General features: G+C 44.5%; 2 protein-coding genes across 7 annotated transcripts in view; both read left to right on the top strand.

The window, feature by feature from the left end:
* The window catches only part of MFHAS1 (multifunctional ROCO family signaling regulator 1), a 35,593-nt gene extending 28,655 nt beyond the window's left edge, over positions 1–6,938 (top strand). Inside the window, exons 2-4 of one of the 4 annotated variants that reach the window (XR_011679934.1) lie at positions 1,201–1,327; positions 2,795–3,235; positions 4,731–6,938. Coding sequence is in view for 1 of the 4 variants with exons in the window: in XM_071431676.1 (XP_071287777.1) it covers positions 1,201–1,327; positions 2,795–2,798 (131 nt within the window). In the remaining 3 variants the exon portion in view is untranslated. Of the gene's footprint in view, positions 1–1,200; positions 1,328–2,794 lie in introns of all 4 variants that reach the window. The other 3 variants (XR_011679933.1, XR_011679932.1, XM_071431676.1) reach the window with 3 other exon arrangements.
* A 1,914-nt stretch (positions 6,939–8,852) lies between these two features.
* LOC139592166 (3'-5' exoribonuclease 1-like) lies at positions 8,853–19,765 on the top strand. Of its 3 annotated transcripts, none has more exons than XM_071431679.1 (7): positions 8,853–9,070; positions 9,750–9,920; positions 12,080–12,290; positions 13,677–13,760; positions 14,453–14,562; positions 15,638–15,752; positions 16,927–19,765. In XM_071431679.1, exons 2-7 carry the CDS (start codon positions 9,868–9,870, stop codon positions 17,167–17,169), a joined length of 816 nt encoding a protein of 271 aa, XP_071287780.1. In that variant the 5' UTR covers positions 8,853–9,070; positions 9,750–9,867; the 3' UTR covers positions 17,170–19,765. The 3 variants fall into 3 exon arrangements, with proteins under 3 accessions (XP_071287780.1, XP_071287779.1, XP_071287778.1); XM_071431677.1 differs by having other exon boundaries at positions 8,860–9,070; positions 9,745–9,920; XM_071431678.1 differs by lacking the exon at positions 13,677–13,760 and having other exon boundaries at positions 9,745–9,920.
* The last annotated feature ends 1,005 nt before the right edge of the window (positions 19,766–20,770 follow it).

Here is a 20,770-nt window from a genome sequence, read left to right as displayed (position 1 = left end):
TGGGGTTCCCGGCAATAGCCACTAGATAGAAGGAGACATTTTCTGATGTTCTTTAACAGTAGAGGAGTTTATTGCAAGTGCATTTAAAAATAGAGGAGTCCAAGGACCATCTGTCTTGAGTGTTTTAGTGGAAGCGGGGAAAGCTCGCAGTGGCTGCTTGATTGATGGGTCCAGAGAGTTTTGTGTGGACCTATGGCTGCAGCCCACTCACAGCTGACCTGCCTCTGTAAAGAAAGTCACTGTTCAAGCCAGCTGTGACCTGGTGCCTCTGCTTTGGGTAGGTCTGTTTGGCACCCATGCAGGCAAACTCAGAAGAATTGAGCCCTTGCTGGTAATCCCCTATTGCCTTTGAGAGCCTATCTCCCAGACAGGTATCAAGAGGTGTTTCTGGTGCTGTTGGGTGTCTAAGCTGTAGATGGACTGCTTTGAGGAGATGACATGTTGATGGCTGGGGGATCTGCCTTGCTGGGGCCAGTCATGTGTGGAATGGAGCCAGGAGGAAACTTGATTTGCTCTGAGCAAGCTGTTGAGGAGTGTTCCCCAGGGCTGGACACATCTCAGCAACTGGCTTTCCCCTGTCACTGTGCTGACCTGTGTCTTACCCTGAACTGCATTCTGCGAGGGTGCCAGCAGTAAGGAGCTGCCAACTTGGCACTTGAACAGTGAAGCTGAGGCAACTCATTTCACAGAGGGATACCAGGCGTTGTGAGAGCCCCCCACTGCTAGTGACTCAATACAGAGCTGGTATTGCTTCCAATATGGAAGAGCTGACAGCTGGGAGCTGAGATTTGCATGCTCAGCAGAGTACAGCATAGCCAAGGGTCCTGACAGGATGCAGCAGCAGTCCCATGGCAGTTGTGGCAAATGCACCCAGGGAGAGAGAGGCATTAGGGAATCTTCCATCTAGATGCTATGAATGCCTAAGGAGGTCTTGAGGCTGTGTGCAGTGATTCAGACCAGAGACTGGAAAGATGGCAGTCATGTGTGTGGGGAACAGCATGTCTGTAAGCCGTACTCAGGACACTCACTATGGTTACATGTATGGGACCTGCGTGCAATGCAGGACAGGAAGCCCTCTTGCAGTGCTTACCTGCATCACTCATGGATGCTTACCTGGTGAGGGGGAGAAGAAGGGCATACTAAAAGCAAAAATTGCCTTGCTGATGTTTAAAAATTGTCACTGTTTTCCTTTATTCACAGGAGAACTGCTGAGTCAGCCGAGACCAGAGGGACTGACGGAGATCATCTGTCCCAAGAACGGCAGCGAGCGAGTTAATGTTGCCTTGGTTTACCCCCCCACTCCTACTGTGATCAGCCCTTGTTCCAAGTGAGACCAGAAAGCAGACCTATTCCCCTGTCAGTAGGCACCAGAAAGCCTACGTAAAACATGCCCTCACTAAGCACTTCTTTTGGAAGGGAGCAGCCCCACAGCCTGGGGACTGTTCTAATTATTTGTGGCTATAGACAGCCCACTCAGAGGATAAGTACAGTGAAGTGGGCTGAGGTGTTCTCTGAGCTGTTGTGGCAGATGCAAGATCAGGAGATAGTGCAGTCATAGGTAGGTTTTGGTAGGATGGGAGCTCAGGAGATTTCTGTACACCCCCTTCTCAAGCAGGACCACTCTTACAAACAGGTCAGGTTCCTTGGGACCTTGTAGAGGTGAGGGTGTCATCCTTGGATGACAAAGATGGAGGTGCTACCACCTCCCCCCAGACTTTATTCTGGGACAGAACTTCTTTTCTTTTGTTCCATCTGAGTCTCTCTTATTATTTTATTTTATTAACTTGGTTTTCATTGCCATAAGATGCATTACTGGCTTGTGTTCAACATGTTTTCCACCAGATCCCAAGCCAGCAGGACTCCAGGCTGTGGTGGTGCCTGGGGTTGTCCTGTTGTAGGAGTAGAGGTATACACTTGTCCTTGTTGAATTTTACAGCACTGTTGTTGATTCAGTCCTCCAACTTGGTGAGGTCCCCCTTGGACAGGAGCCCTACCCTCTTGTGTATCTATACTCTATATGCACTTCACTCCACAGAGTGGGAATGTGCTTGGAAAACAGAGCTGTATTGTGATGGGGAAAAAAAGTGGAACAACACTCACAAAAGCAGTCAGTGCCTTGGGTTTTTGATGCATGGGTTTTCCAGAAAAACAGAAATTCAGCCAGGGTCTGTCTAATTGGAGTGGCACAAAGGAATTTGGTAGGGAGTTTAGAGGAGCAGCTGAGTGTCTTGCTGGTGTCTGCTGCTGTGCTGTATGTGAATGCCTGTTACTTTCACTTCAGTGTCTTGACAGTAGCTTTAGATGCTGTTCTCTCTGTTCAGTACCCTCCCATTCCAAAATACCACTCCTGGTAGAGAATAGCTCCAGTGATGGGTGGTTGTTGAGCTGTGTGTGAAGGTGAGGTTGAAGTACCCATGTGGGGCAGAAAACAAAGATGCTCTGATACTGAGCCACAGGCCATTACTGCCTGTTCATTTGGTTCTCCTGTGTGTGTGTACTTGGCACAGCACGTTTCTAACCTGCAGGTGCCATTTTTATTGTACTGTGCTGTCAGGCTATGCCTCCAATCCTCCTTGTCCTCTAGCCGGCCTTCCACAACGTCTGTTAACTGTGTCCCAGTTTCACAGTCACTCTGCTGGCAGGAAACTTGTGTTCTCAAAAAGGCCTGTGTTACTTTTTCTTCACTTCTCGCTCCCTATTTAGAAGCCTAGAGAAAATCATGTGTCTTATGTTATTCATCACAAGCACTATCAACCCTGCTATATCACTTTTTCTTTATCCTTTTCTCTTCCAGATAAACTGTCAGTGCTGGTGCCAAAGGTTTTTCCACCGGGCAGAACATGGCCGATGCTCTGCAGTGCTCCCATCTTTCCAGTTGTGGAGTTGATGCTGAGGGGGATCAATGGGACTTTGGACTTTGGACCCTGAAAGAAATGCTGTGGGGCAGGGGCAGCTCCCAGGTGGGGGCCTCATGGCTGGAGTGGATGAAGTCATCTGGAGGTTGGGGATGACAAGGCATGAAGGAAAATGATTGCTGCAGATGGCAGGGCCGCTGGCCGGAGGGAAAACACTGGGGATAGGTTTCTGTGGACCCATTGAATGCGTGTTGAAAACCCATTTGGATCTCATGATGAATGTAAAATTGTTCTTGGTATACCATTTAATTCAGACCTGCTTGGAAGAAAGTCTCTTGAAATGAGCTGTAGCGGGATTCCCTGGATTTGTTCCTGGACAAGTGAGTTTGGTGGCAGCTGGCCAAAGCTTTGCTGGGGAATGGGTTGGTACTGTGAAGCCTTTAAAATTGCTCCACCACAAAACAGTTGGCTGTGTCCCATGCAGCAATCTTGAGTGGAGGCTGGCAGAGAAGCAGGCTGGGACATGTTTCCTGCCCTGTATGTTCACATATGTTGTGCCATGAAGTGGTGAGGACGTGCTGTGATCATGCAGAGACAAAAGCAGGGCAGTCAGTGTGCCTCTGGCACATGCTATTTCTTATCCCTAGTGTAACCATTATCCCTGAACAGCTGCTGGTCTGCCATGGCTGGTACTGCTGCGCTGCCATTGTGGTACTCTCTGTGCAGTGTGTCCACTGGAGCACTAAAAATCTAGATCTTGGTCGTCCTCCTAGGAAAGCCACCCAGGCATCTTTGTGCAGAGATCTGGTAGAAGCAGTGTGTGGCTGTGTGGTACAAGCTGATCCTGGATCCCCCTGGCAGCCATGCTTCATGAGCAGCCATCTTCCCTCTCCAGGTGTGGGAAAGGGCAGGCTGAGCACTGGTACCAAAGTTCAGGTTTCTCCCCCAGCTGTGTGGCTTTGAGGACTTCTAAGATGTTGCTGTTAGTTTATGCCTGCAGCTGAGCCCTGGTAACTGTGCCGTGTGAGTCTTGCTCCATGCAAATATTTATTTAATGTAAATCAATAGGAGGCAGGCATTTCCAGAGCCAGGATCCCTTCATCAGATGCTGGGGGAGGTCTAAGAGATGAGGGACTTAAAATACTTGTGTTAAGGTACAGCTCTTAACTCTTTGGGGTGTGATGGCAGACCTGGGGTGGGTGGTACAGGTCAGCAGGCAGTGCCCACCAGGATGTGAGCTGGCCAGGCCTGCAACCACTGCAAGAGAGTGATGTGTCCTATTGGGACCTGCTGCAGTTGCACAGATGATATTCCCCTGGTTTCTGATCCTTCAGATGCCAGCCTTATGTGCAAGGTTGTAAATCTTCCCATTGGCAAGAACTTAATGCTGGGAAAACAGGGCTGAATCCACTCCAGCAGGAGATCCAGAGGCCAGGTAGAAGAAATCAAGCCACGTACCTTACTTCAGGGGGAAAAGCTGCCAAATAAAAGCTGGCAGCTCAGTCAGCTTCCTGTCTCTTCAGGGTATCGTTCCAGCTTGGGAGGATAGCTTGGGCTCAGATTTCATGTGTTGACCTGCTACCTCTGATAATGAACCTTACGTCAGTGAATATCATTAACTGATTGTGCTTCTGTGTTGCTGTGGATAAACTGGAGACTCAAAATTGTCAGTGGTGGCTGGAGAAGGTGAAAAGGAGGTGAGATCTTTTAATGGTGCTCAGGAATAATGCTCCTTTGTCCTGAGTCTTGCTGCCCATGAACCATGCCTGGTACAGGCAGAACTTGTGTTAGAGCATTCCCTACTGTCACCTCCCGTGCTGGGTGGCCTTCTCCTCCTGTTTTGCTGCTACTCACCTCTCTTTCCATTCTCCATAGGAAGAAACTAGCGATTTGTTGCTGTGAAGTTGCGTGGAAACCACATTGTAAAGCAACCACAAACTGGAATCCTTTTCCAGCCGGAGGCCTGTTCCCAGTGTGCCCATCTGGTCTGGGATGCGTGAGCATTGAAGGAATGAGAGGACAGAGCAGACTGCAAGAGGACTTACAGCCTGCTCCTTGGGACTGCAGCCCTCCTGCCAGGGTGTGCCACCTCCGTGGGAGCATTCCCTGGCCTTTGCAGGCACTCAGGCTGCTGCTGTGCACTGAAGCCGTAATGCCGGGAGTGTGGCAGTATGGAGATCAATCTAGTTGGGTCTATTTAATACAAAATGGTGATTGCTCATCCACCCACTGTTTAGTAACTGGTGTAACTGTGTTTTCATCCAAATTTTTTTAATATGCAAAAGCCATTTAATTTTCTATGCAGTTCAGAAACATCTCGCCTTTGCAGTTGCCAGGTGGGAGATCCATGCAGGAGAACCAAACCAAGCGGCTCATAGTACTTTTGATTTTGCTGTCGCTGTTTTTAAGGATGCACACTGGGATACATCATCCCTTTGCTGAGCTCCTGCCTCAGACCTCACTTAATATCCCTCAGCCCCAGGGATGAGGGCCCTGTATTTTTGAAGGATCTGTAATTTTTCATTATTCAATCCACAAGGAAAGAGGGTTTGAATGCAGTGCCCTAACAGCAGATACCTGAGTTCAGAGTATGTATTATGTTCCAGTTCTTGTCCCTGCTCAGAGAGTTACCAAACTGTTAGAAATGACTAAGGCCTCTGTGGAGCACTCTGCAGCCTTTACTGAAGATGTATTATAAAGAGGTCAGAAAGGACTGGGACATCAGCCCTGTGGAGCTGACAATGAATTTAACTCCTTTGGAATAGGAGGAGAATCTCCTGGCAATCTCCTAGACGCCTCTTTCACCCAAGACAATTGTACTGGTTTCACTTATTGGTTTGCAGACCCCTTGCTTGGCCAGTTTTTGATTTCCTGCTGAAACTGGTTCAGACAGATTTGGAAGCAGAGCTAAGGAGCTGCTTTGCACTCCAGGACTTTCAGCAGCTGGAAGATGTCCTGGAGTACCTTGTGTTATGCTCTGAAGCAAAACCTGGGATTCAAAACTGCATCCGTCCAAGCCAAACTCCCAGGATAGCAGCTTTGCCTTCTTCTGGGTCTGTGTAATGTGAGGAATTGCATGTCCCTAAGCAGCATACAACTAGGTAGAGGTGAGAGAGAGTGAGCCCAAAGGGTGATGCTGCACATTTAGGTCATTTTAGGGCTTACAGGAGTACTTGGAGACTTCTGGCAGCTGCAGAGTGTCCTGGGTGATGGGACACCTCTATTTTAACTTTGCTCTAAGCAAAAAGGTCAGAGAAGTAAGATTGTTTCCGGTCTGCCACAAGGCCAGGGTCCCTTTGACTAGTCTCCTTTCATGGCAGTGCTGTTCTTTCTGCATTGTCTGTGCTCTGAGCTTGGGGGAATTCAGCTTTAGAAAGTTAAACTGAAATAGAGGCAAGTTTGGGATTTACCCCGCCTTATGTTCTCTCAGATCAGATGGAAGAGACTGGGGGCTGCAGAAGCATGGGTCATCTCCCTTGCAGCATCCCCCATGCCACAGTTTCATGGTGGCTGTAAAAACTCAGTAGTGTCTTTGGGTGCTGCTTTCCCAGGAACTCAAGATGTGCTTGGCTGTGCTGTAGCACTGGAACTTACGTGGGGTCCCTGTTCTCTTTCCCATTGTACCTCTGAGGCAGCTAAAGTTTGTCCAAGCAGTTGAGGCTCCTCACGGTGAGGAGTTAGATACAGTTGTGTCAAAGGGAGCTGCAAATGTTATTTAGGAACTCACTAAGTGAGATGAAAATGCACTGGCTCACTCCTGCAGAGCCAGATCCCGGAGCTCAGTTCCTCTCGCGCCCTTTGGATGGGATCTTGGGCTGGCATCCTTGGAACAGCTGTGCCGGGAGGTGGAGATGCTGCACTGCAGTAAGCACAAGAAGAGGCAAGCAAGTGGGCCTCAGTGTAGCACTCATGACACGCTTCATGGCTCAGTTCAGGACTGTAACTGCAGGTATTCATATAACCTACATCACTGGGCAGGACTCTGCGCACACACACATGCATGCCCAGACATACACGCACCACACCCACACTTGCCCACACGTCCTCGCCAAAATGACTGAAAATAAAAGTGATCTCAATCTCCATGAGAGTCCTGGCTGTGTGATTTGTTTTTCCTCTTGCAGTGCCTCCTTGGGCTCTAGCTCTGGAAGGGTCTGCACCTAGCTGGTGATCTGTGCTGTAGCAAAGTCATGAAGAGATTTGCTGTTGAATGAATCTGTGCATGGAGCCCCTTATTTAGTATCTGTGAGTCACTGTCCATTTCAGCAAGGCAGGTGATTTCTGGGGAATAGCTTTTTTACACACTTTTAAGGTTTTTTATGGGTTTGTGAGGCCCACTCAATGGTTCTCATTGGTACCATGTTGTTTGCATTTGTGTAAAGCTTGGTTTCCTGCTCATGTTCAGAGCAGGTTTTGGAGGCAGGGTAGTAAGGCAGGTGGTCCTCTGCTTGGCAGCGGGAGCCTTTGTGGCAGCACCAGGAGGATGAATTTAAAAAGGGAGCAAATCCCTTCCCACTGCTGCAGTTTAACCCCCTCTGGCAACTAAGCATCATCACAGCTGCTCACTCACCACCACCTCTTGGTGGAAAGGAAAATAGGAAAAAAGTAAATCCCATGAGTTAAAAGCAGTTTAAGAATGGAAGCAAAGTAAATATAATAATACTAATGATAGTGATTGCAGTGAAAGAGAGAGGAATAAAGCCCAAGAAAGATGCGTCATGCACAGTACAGTTGCTTACCACTCACTGACTGATGCCCAGCCCCTCCCCCAGTGATGGGGGATGAGCATCAGCAGCTCCCAGTCATCTCCTCCTCCTCCCCTCCATTTATATACTAGGCAAAATGTTCCATGGTGTGGAATATCCCTTTGGTCAGTTTGGGTCAGCTGTCCTGGCCATGCTCCCTCCCAGCTTGTGCACCTTCTCACTGGCAGAGCATGAGAAACTGAAAGGCTTTGACTTAGAATGAGCACTACTGGGTAACAAATAAATAATCAGTGTATTATCCACAATATTCTCATACTAAATCCAAAAAACACAGCGCTGCAGCAGCCTCCAGGAAAGCTAACTATCCCAGCCAAAATCAGGACATGCACATACAGCCCCAAGGACGTGTGTGATCTCACTTCTGTCAGCACTCAATGTGGAGGAGACAGACCTCTGTGGCACACCCACCCGAGGATGACAAATGCTGACAGCAGGTCTTGGGGAGGGGATGTCATCATCTGCAAGGAGATGCTGGTGTAGCAGAGTGAGATGGGAGACTGAGGCTGGGTGCTGGGGTCCCAGCCACAGCAGGGCAGAGAGAAGATTCTGTGCTGTTTAGTGGCTGTTTAGTGGCTGGCAGATGTGGAGCTATTGGCGTGGTTGTTTTAGTTGGGTGCCAATACACATGAGCCTCCATCAGTGAGGGATACTGGGCGGCATTTTGGGACTGTGGGAAGCACCAGCAGAAAATAAACTGACCTGTGGTGGACAGAGAGACTTCAGCGCTTTGCCTCCACCTCCTGGTCAAGAAGATCCAGAGAGCTTTACACGTCTTGTGTCGCCCACCTCACCCTGCTTGTTGACTGTGGATTAAGGGATATGGGGAACAGCAGGCACGGCAAATTCCCTGGCAGGAAGGGGCTGGGGGTCAACTGCATCCTTCTGGTGCCTGTGACCTGGCACCCAACACACCACGGGTGTCCTAGATCCGTGTTTCGCGTGCTCTGTGCAAAATCACAGGAGATGATGAAAATGCCACGGAGAAGGAGGACGGAGGCATAAATGAGACGTCTGCCCAGTGTGTGTTTCCCGTAACACGGAGAGCGCTTCCAGCGAGCTGCCGTGACCCCAAACCCCGGGGACACTGCAGGGCGGCAGCCCTGGAGGGCTGAGGCGGGCGCAGGAGGCGGCGGTGCTGCTGCAGAGGGGCAGGGCCGAGGGCTGGCGGGGCAGCGGGGGGTGAGGCTGAGGCGGCCGGGCACGCGTGGCACCTGCCCACCGCAGTGTTTGGTGCCAGACGGAAACGCCGGGAGCCGCGGCCGCAGCTGCTCGGCTCTCACGGGGCCGCTGCTCCGCCCAGGGGCGGGCTCCGCGCTCTCCCGCCTCCAACGGGCCGCCGTCCCCGCCGTGGTTCCCGCCGCCGCCGCCGCCGCCATGGAGGAGCAGAAAGAGAACCGCCCGCAGGCCGCCCGGGACGAGGCGGCGGCTGCTCCTGCAGCCCACCCGCCGGTGAGTGCGTGGGGCGGCGGGGGCCGTGCTAGGCCGGGCCGGGCCGAGGCCGCGGCCCCGCGCCCGCTCGCCCAGGGCGGCCCGGCTGCCTGCCTTGGGCCTCGGCCCGCCCGGCCCTGCCCCGCCCCGGGGCTCCCCCTCCCGGGGGGCGCCGCCGGTGCCGCGGGCCCATCTGCGGCCGCGCTGTGTGCGGGCCCCACGAAGGCCGCGAGCAGCGGGCGGGAGCCGGGAAGTGCCCGTAGTTTTCCCTCTCGTTTACTGCTTTGTTTATCTTGCACGCATTGGGCACCGGCCCGCATGTGGATTCTGGTTAATTCAGTCGTGGAGAGAAATCTCGCTGCTCCTGAAGGCTTTGCCCGTTTGCACCAGAGAAATCTTTCTGTTGAGATTAGGATGCGTACTCAAGTTTTGTCTCCAAGAGCTGCTGTTCGACGTGGCTCCAGACACGGGCATTAGTAGCCCTTTATTCTGTTTGTTGCTGTTTAGGAAAACATTGTTTCAGAGCAGGCTTCAGTATTGATTCTGTTGTCTATCTATAAACTAGTTCACTTAGTTTGATCATAAGCGTAACAGTGTGACGCTTTACTGCGATCTGGTGCCAAAACGAGCTGTGAAATGCTCAAGCACCTTGTTTTGAAGTTCTTAAATGACTTCCTGATTTCTCTCTTTTCTAGGGTAGACAGCATTGTAGGATCAGTGATCAAGAAACTAATGGCAAAACCTCAGCTGCCAGTTCAAACGACTTCAGCGATCCGATTTACAAAGAAATTGCTATAACCAATGGTTATATCAACAGAATGACCAGAGAAGAGCTCAGAAGTAAACTCGCAGAGTTCAAGCTTGAAACCAGGTGATTTGTAAATATGTTGATTTATCTTTGAGAGCAGTAGAGTCATGAGGGATGATTATTTAAAAGCTTAAAAACTCAGCACAAAGTGAAAAGCAGACTCAGCACCAGACACCAATTGTTTTATGTGCGATCTTGTTGCAGCTTTTTTGTTGTAGGATTAATGCATACTGCTTAATGTGTGCTGTCTCAACTGGCAACCCAAAGAAATGCAAGAATACATAACTGAAAGTTACTTCTCATCACTTTTTGGTCAAGGGGGAAAGAAAAACTGCTGTGGTTCTCAGCTGGTGCTGCAGACCTTCATCATACAGCAACTTGCTTCAGAACATCCATATTTTTATTTAGTGTACCAGTACAGATCTGATACTTGCTACAAACCCTGGTGATGGGGCTCAGGATTTAATCACTGCAGAGAAGTACCTTTAGATGGAGAGTTTGCTACTCTGAATATGTGTACTAGAAAAATGTGAAAAAATGAATGTATTATAAGCTGTATTATAATGTATAATAAGCTGAATGTATCATAAGCTGATAAGCTGCTCACTGGGGCAGAGGCAAGGGAGTATAGTGTAGTTCCTGCTGTACTGGAAATGACCTGCAAAATTAATAATTCTGTGACCAGGCAAGATATTGACCTATTGTGAAGAAGGTCAGCTGAGAAAAATAGTGTGTTGTTCCTGTAGGCAGCAGGAATGAGGAAGTAGTGCTGGGGGGTTGGTTGGTTAAATTAATTTAGTGCCTCATGAGGAGAAAATCTTATTGTTACTTGGAAGAATTTTTGGTAAAGCACATTAGATTTCTATAGCTATTTAGCAGTTGCTGTGATTTAAAAATTGAAAGCAGAATTCGGGTAGTATATGATGTGTTTGTGGCCTTCATTAGGTTATAAGTTTTCTATATGAGATTTTTAATTTAGTTGTAAATGCTGAAGGCTTAAAATTTCTCTTTTACCCAAGCTAGGTTTCTCTTGTCAATATATTTAAGTAAGTCTAGTCAGAATGTGCCTTATCTGTAAAACAAATAGTGCATTAGTTCTAATGTAGAGTATTGGGCAGATTACCACACACCATCCTTTCCTTCAAGGTTATTGTGATAGTCAATCATTTCCTATTTTCAACTTTTTTTTACAAGTTTGGTGAAGAAAGAGGTAGTTTCCCCCTCTATCAGCTCCCATACTGTCTCAATTTTTAATGAACTGGTCATTGACTTAAATAGACCAATAAACCAGAGTGAAGAAGAGTTGTCTCTGCAGATGCAGCTGATGCTCTCAAATGCATGTTTAGGAGTTTGAGTTCAGTTCTTCTTTGTGGATCACTGGGCTGCTTTTCTGATAATACCACTTGCTACACATATCTCCTACAGCTTCTGTGATTTCATTTGCAATGAATAATTTTGAAAATCACTTCCTTGGAAGGGTAAACGATCCTCATTTATTCAGTTTAGCTCTGGTTTGGTACATGGCAGTTCTGGCATATGCACTCATATATTAAAATGTTTATATTAAAAGGACACAGTAAGTAACTTCAATTGCCTGCCATGTGAATTTATTTATAGCCACAAACCTCCTGAAAAGCAGGATCTTGACCAGAAGGTCTTTCTGACAACTGAAATCTCAAATACTTTATTTTAATTGAGTTATTCAAGCTCAATAAAAATTTATATTGAGAAAAATCTAAGATGTGGACATTCAAGATGGATTCTGTGTTGTCACACAATGCCACTGATGCAGAAAGGCCTCAGGCATGAGTCACTTCAGGTAGAGGGGAATGAATACAGGTGAAGCAGTACTTCTTCCAGGGCCAGAGGTCAACCATGAGCAATCTACAAAGACTTGAGCTTTGGAAAGGCTTTGGATACCGAGTCTTGCTGAAGCAGAGGTGACTGCAGAGTGTCTCTGCCATGCTTCCCAGTCTGTCTCTGGTGTTGTATTGTGAGGGGTACCACAGCCTCTGGGTTATCCCCGAAGTGGGTTTAATCTAGTGTAGATAATGGGGCTAATGCTCCTCTATGGTAAAGTGGAATTCAGACTTCACATATGCTGCTGTTCAAAATGAGGTTAAGAAGTGTTGAGCTTTCAAATGTTAAATATCGCTTCAGTTTTACAGCAAGGAAATAATTAAACAAGAGTGTGATCTTTGTCACTTTCCCTATTTCTTTAGAGGAGTGAAAGATGTACTGAAAAAGAGACTGAAAAACTATTATAAGAAACAGAAGCTGATGCAGAAGGAACACATTAGTGGAGACAGCTGCTATGACTACATCTGTGTCGTGGACTTTGAAGCAACCTGTGAAGAAGGAAATCCGCCTGAATTTGTTCATGAAATAATTGAATTTCCTGTTGTCTTGGTAAACACACGTACCCTGGAAATAGTAAGTGATCTAATGGCTGTGTTGGTCTGCTATTCTTTGAAGTAACTTGTTTGCATCAGAAAGTCTAGATTAGTTTCTAAGTAGATGTTGAACTTCATTAAAAATAGCATACTTTTTTTTTTCATAAGGCTTTATCCTCTGTGCCTCTTAAGTACAAACAAAACTTTCTCTTCTGAAAGCATTTTCCAAATGATCATCCAAGTAGATCATTCTCCTGCTGTCGACTCCCTCTATTGATATGAGTTTCTCAGTTGTCCATGTATGTTCCCACCTGCCCTTTCTTTCCCTGCTTTAAGGCCCACAAATCTATTTCTAGGACTCAAGGCATTCATCATAATCAAAATGATCAATTCTGTGGTCCTGTGTGAGGCGATCTAGAGGACACTAATGCAGAGGCCTGGAAAGTGAGGTTGAGTGAACTCCACTTCTTGCCAGGCTCAGCTGTTTCCACATTGTACCCAACAGACTGACAGCTGTGTAACCTGATTTTAAACATACTTCACAGGCATTTGGTAGCCTCAAGTGCTCTGTTGCAGTACAGCTTTCTTTTAGGACAAACTACCTGCTGCTTAACTGAAATTGAGTCACACAGTGAAACAGAGGATGTGCACACACCTCTGACTAATGATTCATTTATGAAGAACTCTTAATGGAAAGAGGATTTCCAGTAATCATTGTGATGCTACAATAAAGAATAGCTGCATGTATGACTTAAGAGCAGAAAAAGGATTGTGCAGATTACCAGGATTGTTTTTATGGCTCTTAGAGTGGTTTTTGGTTTTTTTTTTGTTTTTTGTTTTTGTTTTTTTTGTTTGTTTGTCTAAAAGGGTTTGTATAACAGCAGGGATTTGGGGCTTTCTTTTTTCCATGAAACTTGCCTTCAGTCTTCACTCTTGTGTTGCTCAGTTTCCCAGAGTGAGATTTTGTTTGTCTCTGCCTGGCTGGCATCCAGAGGTGTAGGAAGCTTCTTGTCTGAAGCTTCTGAGACATGCGGCTCGTTGCTTTCCTTGAATTGCAGGTGAACCTTTAGAGATACCACCTAAAAAACCTCATGCCTCTCACTTATTTTTTACTTACTTTCACTCTTCCCAAATCCTCTGCTTTTTTGCAGAAAAAAGTCCTTTTCCCCTCTTAAATCCACATTCCCACTCTTTGGTACCTACTGGCTGAGAGGAAGGCCATGCTCTGGTTGGAAAGCCACCTGTCCTGTTAGGAATCTGATGATGGCCAGTCAGGAGGCTCCTGCTGGCTCAGGAGGTGCACATTCCTTTTTGCCTGCAGCAGGACAAGTAGCTGCTGTTGCCTCTGGGCTGCAGGCGAGCCAGAGAAGTTGCCTTGCAGGCTGCAGAGTGTGCTGCAGCTGAGAGATTGATTCTCCTGTTACAGGAGGATACCTTTCAGCAATATGTGAAGCCAGAGATTAATCCCAAGCTTTCAGACTTCTGCATCAGTCTGACAGGAATAACCCAGGTAATTTGCACTTTTGTTTCTTCAGGAAGAAATAGGGGAAAAAAAAGGGATGTGTTGTTGATGTGTTCAGACTGGAAACCTTAAATGGTAGTCTTTCATGGTTACTTTTCTGTAAGGCCTATTCTCTTAATCCTTGTTTTTCCCCTCTCCCAATTATCACAGAGCTGATTTCACTAAGTTGGTCATTTTGTGGGGAAGAATATTCTCTTTTTAATTCATGTGGAGAAATTTAATCTTTAGTAGGGCAAAGGATCTTTTGAATTGTATCAGTTCCTCTCCTAATATTTTTGCTCTGAAGAGTTTAGAGTCTTAGAATGGCAATGGCTTGTGATAAGTGACTTAAGAAGAAGCCTGGGAAACAACCTCAAAGGTTTTAATCCAGGTTCAATTACAGACTAACCTTGTTACCTTTACAGAGGCTATTAGGAGGTTGCCTCTTTAGCAGAGCTTTTGTGGTGCTATTTTTTCAGTTTAGAAAAACCTGTCCAGTCATCTGTTAATGTGTAATCTGGTTTTGTAAAGGTTTTGATGAAGCCAAGTTTTTAATTGCCCATATACCAATACGGTTGATACATCTAATGCTGAGGAATTTTTTTCTGAAAAAAATGTTCCTTACTTTGTTGGTTTTTGGTTTTGTTGTTTTGGTTCTTTTTTTTTTTTGTTTTTTTTTTGTTTTTTTTTTGTTCCCTTAGGACATTGTTGATAAAGCTGATATTTTTCCTCAAGTTCTGCAGAATGTCATAGAGTGGATGAGACAACGAGACCTGGGAACAAAGTACAGCTATTCCATGTTGACTGATGGGTATGTCCTTATGCAGCCTTCAGCACAATCTAAAACTGCAAAACCACGTTTAATATTTGTGAGAGCATTGCTAAAGATGGATCAGGACACTGCCATTTTGCTGGTTTTATTTTAATTGAAGCTTTTGCTAAAATTGGTAAAGCTGAACTGAACTATTCAAAATGAAGCTTAAATCCATCAGATGGCGCCATTTCTTTCCTAGTGGTCTGTATGCAGCAGAGTGCTGCTGAAGACTTTATACTTTGTTGCTGCTGTAATTCTCCATTTATATCTGGCACATAATACCTGAAAATAACACTCTGCAATTTTTAATTTTTTACCTGTAATTACATTGCTTTAGCATTTCCTTTCTTTAATTCACTGTTGCTTCCAAAGATAGCAAAGCTGATGCAAGACTAGTTATATTACTGGGTCTTTGGAATTCCCCTCCAGAGGAGTCCCCTCAGTGAAATTCCTTAAGGAAAACAGGTGCATTGAAATATTTGTTGTATAGGTGAGGTTGCATAGACAACTAGAAGAGATGGGGAAAAAAAGCTTTACTTTAGCTTGCAGCTTACAAATTTGTTGGGGTGGTTTCCTTCAGGAAGGCAGGCTGCTAGATAAATAGGATTATAATTTCTCCATATTTTCATAGAGATCTGGTTTTTCATAAAACTTGGTGCAGTCTAGTTTCAATAACCTGAAGTTTCAAATACCTGAAGTAGAGAGATAAATGCATACCCAAATAATCAGGAAGATTTAAGGTGTTGCTTGCTTCCCTGAGGGCTGTGTGAGCATCTAATTTACTGGCAGTTTTCAGTGTTGGTGTGGTAGTTGGTGTGCTATTTTTTGTCCTAACCGTTGTGGACCTGAAACCATCCTGGTGAAAGTCTTGCTCCTCTCATTATTTTTTTTCCCCATGATTAACAGATTCATATAAAAAATTCTTTACCAGGATTACACCAAATGAACCTTTCCTAAACTGTTTTCATTCTACTGATCACCAGAGACAAGACAGCTTTTAGTTCTACACCAGTGCAATATACAGAACACAGGATTATATATGACTAATGTTTTCCTCTTTTGACTTTCTAAGATCTTGGGACATGAGTAAATTTTTGAACATCCAGTGCCGTATTAGCCGTATCAAATACCCTTCTTTTGCCAAAAAGTGGATCAATATTCGCAAATCATATGGGAACTTCTACAAGGTTTGTACAAATTGCTGTTTCTCTTACAGGAAGTTTTGGTTTAAAAGTCTAGAATGACCTGTTGTGCTTGTCATCTCTGCTTGTGTAGTATAAAATTATAGTACTTGAATTACTTGCCTGGTGCCTGATTTTCAAATGTGTTTCATGTGCAGATCTCACTTCACTAATTGAAGGTCATATAATTACTGCATTTTGATTTTAATCTTGTTTTTAACAATCAGCTTGTGCTGTTTGAAGGATTGTCTAAAAATGTTATACTGGTCCTCTTAGATCAAGTAGTTCAGCTGAAAAGACTGTCTTGATTTTTTGATTATTTTTTCCTGTTTTCATGCAATACACTACAAAACTAGTTTGTAGAATCTTGACTTTTGACAGTGTAATGGAGGCAGAGAAAGATTAGGATGTATCTACAGTGGAATCAAATTGTCAAGGGAAAAGTAATACTGAGTTTAGTGCTGGACCTTACTGCTGCTTTCTGTCAGACTACCATAAAATGAGTTATTGGAGATTCTAGCAAATTCCCAATCTACCCAAGCCTACACTCAAGTACTTTTTTTGAAAGGGATTTCAGCCTAGCTAATGGTCTTCATTTGATGGGCTTTTTCATACTAAATGTAACCTCTAGATAAAAGAGAGATTGACATTTAATTAGGGAAGAGCTTTACTTTGTGCTGGACAAATATTACAGGATTGCTGTAGGTGTTGCTGATCAGATCCTGTGAAGGTTGAATGCATTCAGGAGCTTGATGGTCAGTGAGAATCAGGAGCTTGGTGCTTCTTTAATCACTTAGAATTTAAAAGGAAAACCAAACTCAGATTCCCTCTGCAATGTCACTGTTTTTTGTTTTTTATAAAGATGATTAAACTTATCTAGGTCACAGCTTCCACCCTTGCCAGCACAAGTGTATCTTGAGCTGGTGCTGGTCAGAGGCTCTTGACCCAGGTCCCAGGTCTAGACAAACTCCTGTTGACTATTTCTGCTCTGTAAAAATGAGTCTCTGTCTCACCAAGGTGCTTTGAAGTTAAATGGTAAGTGATCTGACAGAAGGCAACATGAAAGTAATTTGTGACTTAAGTAGGCTTAAAATCTGCATGTGTTTCTACTGCCCCGTGTTAGATTAAAAAGGCTTGGTACCCAACCTAATCCTTGAATGTTACTCACTTTCTCCATCAGGTTCCTAGGAATCAGACCAAGCTGACAATCATGCTTGAAAATCTGGGCATGACTTATGATGGGAGACCTCACAGTGGACTTGATGACTCTAAAAACATTGCAAGGATCGCTATCAGGATGCTGCAGGATGGCTGTGCCCTGCGGGTGAATGAGAGAATTCACGGTGGGCAGCTGATGACAGTCTCCTCCTCAGGCCCCTTAGAGGGAGCCCCTGCTCCACAGATGCCCCGCTACAGAAACTAGCAAGTCAGGGCTCTGCCCCGGGGGCTGCCCTCGCATACCCGCTAAAGACTCCAGAGCTTATTGAATGGCCACCTCTGCCAGCTTGTCTGCCGTGCAGAACCCTAAAGCACCTTAACGAATCATCTCTGTTGAAATAAAGAGGAGCACGGAAGCTGTTTGTTCTTTGAAGCCTATTACAGCAATTTCTTTTTGTACTGATGACTTCTGTTGTTGTTTCCAACTTTGCTAGCAGTGAGGTTGATATCTGGAATCCAGACAAAGTGTTAAGCTTTTAAGAAGGTGTCATTTGAACATCTGTAAAGAGGGATTGGGCCTGTGTGCTGCTGTACTACCCCAGCCTGTGGGCACTATTTGTTCACTGTGATGTACTCCAATGATATCTAGCATCTGCTTATTCATTGCACACAAATAAGCCATTCCTGGAAGAACTGAAAGAGCAGTGGTTGGGCTGGCCCTTCCTGATAAGGCACTCTGCTAAGGGTTCCTACCAGTTTTTTAAATTTTTTTACGAAGTCTAGGAGAAATGGGTGTGCATTCATCAGTTCTAAAGCAGTAGAGGAGTACTCTGTTGTTTGAGGTTCTTCTTTAAGGAATATCTTTGTCTGCTTCCCCATCAAATGGAAGAGCTGGGTGTTGAATAAAAATTTCATTAATGTAGAATGATGGTATTTTTCTATTGTTTCAAACAAGAAGGTTCTTTAGATTTTCACTTTAAGGATCCCATCTCCTATTCCTGCAAAGCTGCCCTTCATTTAATGTTGTTTTTAGACACCATCAGCCATTTGCTCTTAAAAATGAGTGAAGTAAAAGTAAGTTCAAAACATGCCAAGTTGTCAAAATTTCATGCTCTGTGATTATTACATAAAACAAAACAAGAATCTTCTCATTCGTGGCTAAAGACATGTTCAGCTATTTTTGGTATCTTCTTGTGCTTCTGCCACCATGGAGCTATGCCTTTATTACAAAATTGGAAGATTAATATGATTTTATTGTTAAAGGCCACAGTTAATTACTAGCAACTTCTGCTTACTCCCCAGGCATAAGATAAGATGATATTCAAAAGAGGCCAAAGTACTAATTTGCTTTGTCTCCATGGGCTGTTACAAAGTGCTTTGTGATCAACTTTGCATTAGAATGGTTGTTCTGAAAAGTGGAATAATGTATTTTGGTTGCTCTTGGTTTGAAAAAAAAAATAAAATTTGCTATCCCTGTATTACAATTCACCCTTTTTACCACCTACATTCAGGACACAAAATAACCAATTAATAAACTTTGTTAAGAACACTGACTGTTTGACTAATCCAACTCCTCCCAGCCCTGCTTTACTCTTCTGACTGTTAAACTGCATCAATGGAACGGTGAAAACTTCCATTTTAAATTCATGCAGGAGGGAGAAGTGTTAGTCAATTCTCAGTTGCTTCATATGATTTCTTTCTTGAGTCACAGATTTGGACAGTCATAACTGCTTCAGAGTTATGGTTTTTGGTGGGTTTTTTTTTTCCCCTGAAAATTTGGTCTTTTTGTTTGTTTGGGGTTTTTTTTGCATGAAAGCAGATAGTTGCTCTCTTGTAGAGAACTTTGTTGAACTTCATAGTTGTTTTTCCTTTTGTAGCCCTACTTGATGGATTTTCATAAGGTAAAATACAAATCTCTGATATGCTTTCTCCTAAAGCGCCATTTATCTGTCAGCCCAGATTTTGTACAAATTCTTATATACAAGCTTTTTACTGTAGTGACTGTAGTATCCCCTTTTTATTCTGAAGTACCATGGTAATTTATTTTTTTTGTGTCTGAATTACAGTTGTGCAAGTTTCTGTGACAAAATTGAGTCTAGTTCAGCAGATCTCCTCTGGGCATGGTGGCAGCCAGAGTCTTTATCACTAGGCTTTATTTACAGGTCTGGAACCAGGCTCACAGTCAAATAAATGAGTATAGGGGGATAGAATATAAGAAAATAAAGGTAGTATAGAAAGTAATCTTGCCCCTTAAGGAGTTGCAGCTGAGCCAATTATTAGAGATTAGGAACAGGCCACAGGTGTAGCCAATAAGGAGAAGAGTGCTATAAAAGAGTGGATTGGTTGGTTGAGGGGGAACTGGAGTCACTTGGCTGCTGTGAGAAGAAGGAAATCAGTGCTTAGAGGAGATGCCTATGAGAAACATCAAGGAGTTACAAAACTCTAGCAATATGGAACCTTTGCACTATAATGACAACAAATGAGTTGTTTTTTTTTTTTTACAGATTATCCTACAGGTTGCATAAGAGCTGTTGTAATTGTACATCATTTATTTTAAGTACAGAGTTGTTTATTTTTGCTAAGTAACTTCAAAAAGATATTTTGAGATAAGGGTTAAATCATAACTGTTTTCTGTTTACTGTTTGAGTAGGTTGGGATGTTTTCTATCAGTGAGCTGCAGAAATCAGTAGAATCATTCCAGATACTATTTTATCTGTTGGATTAATGTCAAACTGTAAGGTGTAAGTATTTTCACAGAGTATTTAATTCTGTGATTTTGAGATGAAGTGAATTTTAACGATGTTTGCTGATTTGTTTGAAATGTAAACAAACTTATTAAAATAATTTCATATTTATAAATATGTCAGGTACTGAATTTGATCTGTAAAGCATGAGATGATTTCAACAGTCTTGGGGGGGTCTTTGCATAAGCTCAGCTCATGATTTGTCTTTTCTAGTAGACCAGCAACACTGCCATGGATGGATGGCTTAAATCCCATGCATGTGACTAGTTCACAACACTCAGTATTGAAATAAATTTTCCTGGCTACTTCGTACCACAGGGGAAAAAAATGGTTTGGTGATTTTACTAGTGATGCTCATATTCAGCCAAACAGTGTTTTTTCAGGTTGATCTCATTTGTTTGTCCAAAGAAGCTTGCTGAGAGCATCTGCCGTAATGAATGTTTTAATTTTTTAGAGGAGTCTTGCCATGCTGGAAAAAATAATTTACAACTATATAAAAAAAAAAATCCAATCTCTTTTTTATGCAGAAAAAAAGCATGCAGACATTGATTGCCAGCTATTTAAAAGACGTACCAAAAAGGAAAAGAGAGGAAAGGAAAAAAAAAAAAGCAAAGCCCAAGCAAGAGCAGGGTGGAAACCCGCGGGGACATTTGCCCGCGGTGCCGCTGGGTGGCGGGCGGAGCGCAGCCGCTGCTGCGGCCATGTCGTGCTGGAGGCGCGGGTGCGGAGCGCGGCCGGCAGGGGGCGCCGCTCTGTCCCCGCAGCGCCGGGGGTGCGGGGTGCCACAGACGTGTTGTATGAAAAATCCTTTCCTTAGGATTTTTTCTCCTGAGAAGCTGAGAGGCCTCAGGAACAAAACGTAAACAATGATTATCTGCTGCTGTGGAATGCAACAGGTGGATCTGTGATTGGTGTCATGTTGTTTCTAATTAATGGCCAATCACAGCCCAGCTGTCGGAACTGACTCGGTCAGTCACAAGCCTTTGTTATCATTCCTTTTCTATTCTTAGCTAGCCTTCTGATGAAATCCTTTCTTCTGTTATTTTAGTATAGTTTTAATATACTATATATCCTAAAATAATAAATCAAGCCGTCTGAAACATGGAGTCAACATTCTCGTCT

Source organism: Agelaius tricolor, unplaced genomic scaffold, assembly GCF_023055355.1.
Source record: "Agelaius tricolor isolate 1412-34295 unplaced genomic scaffold, bAgeTri1.0.p SCAF_8, whole genome shotgun sequence".
In the NCBI taxonomy this organism is placed as follows: Eukaryota; Metazoa; Chordata; class Aves; order Passeriformes; family Icteridae; genus Agelaius; species Agelaius tricolor.
This window is presented reverse-complemented; position numbering and strand designations above follow the sequence as displayed.

Coding starts and splice junctions, on each gene's coding strand:
- LOC139592166 (XM_071431677.1), top strand. CDS start 8,996: ATGGAGGAGCAGAAAGAGAACCGCCCGCAGGCCGCCCGGGACGAGGCG. Junction 13,761..14,452: donor GTCTGACAGGAATAACCCAG/GTAATTTGCACT, acceptor TTGTTCCCTTAG/GACATTGTTGATAAAGCTGA. Junction 15,753..16,926: donor CATATGGGAACTTCTACAAG/GTTTGTACAAAT, acceptor TTTCTCCATCAG/GTTCCTAGGAATCAGACCAA.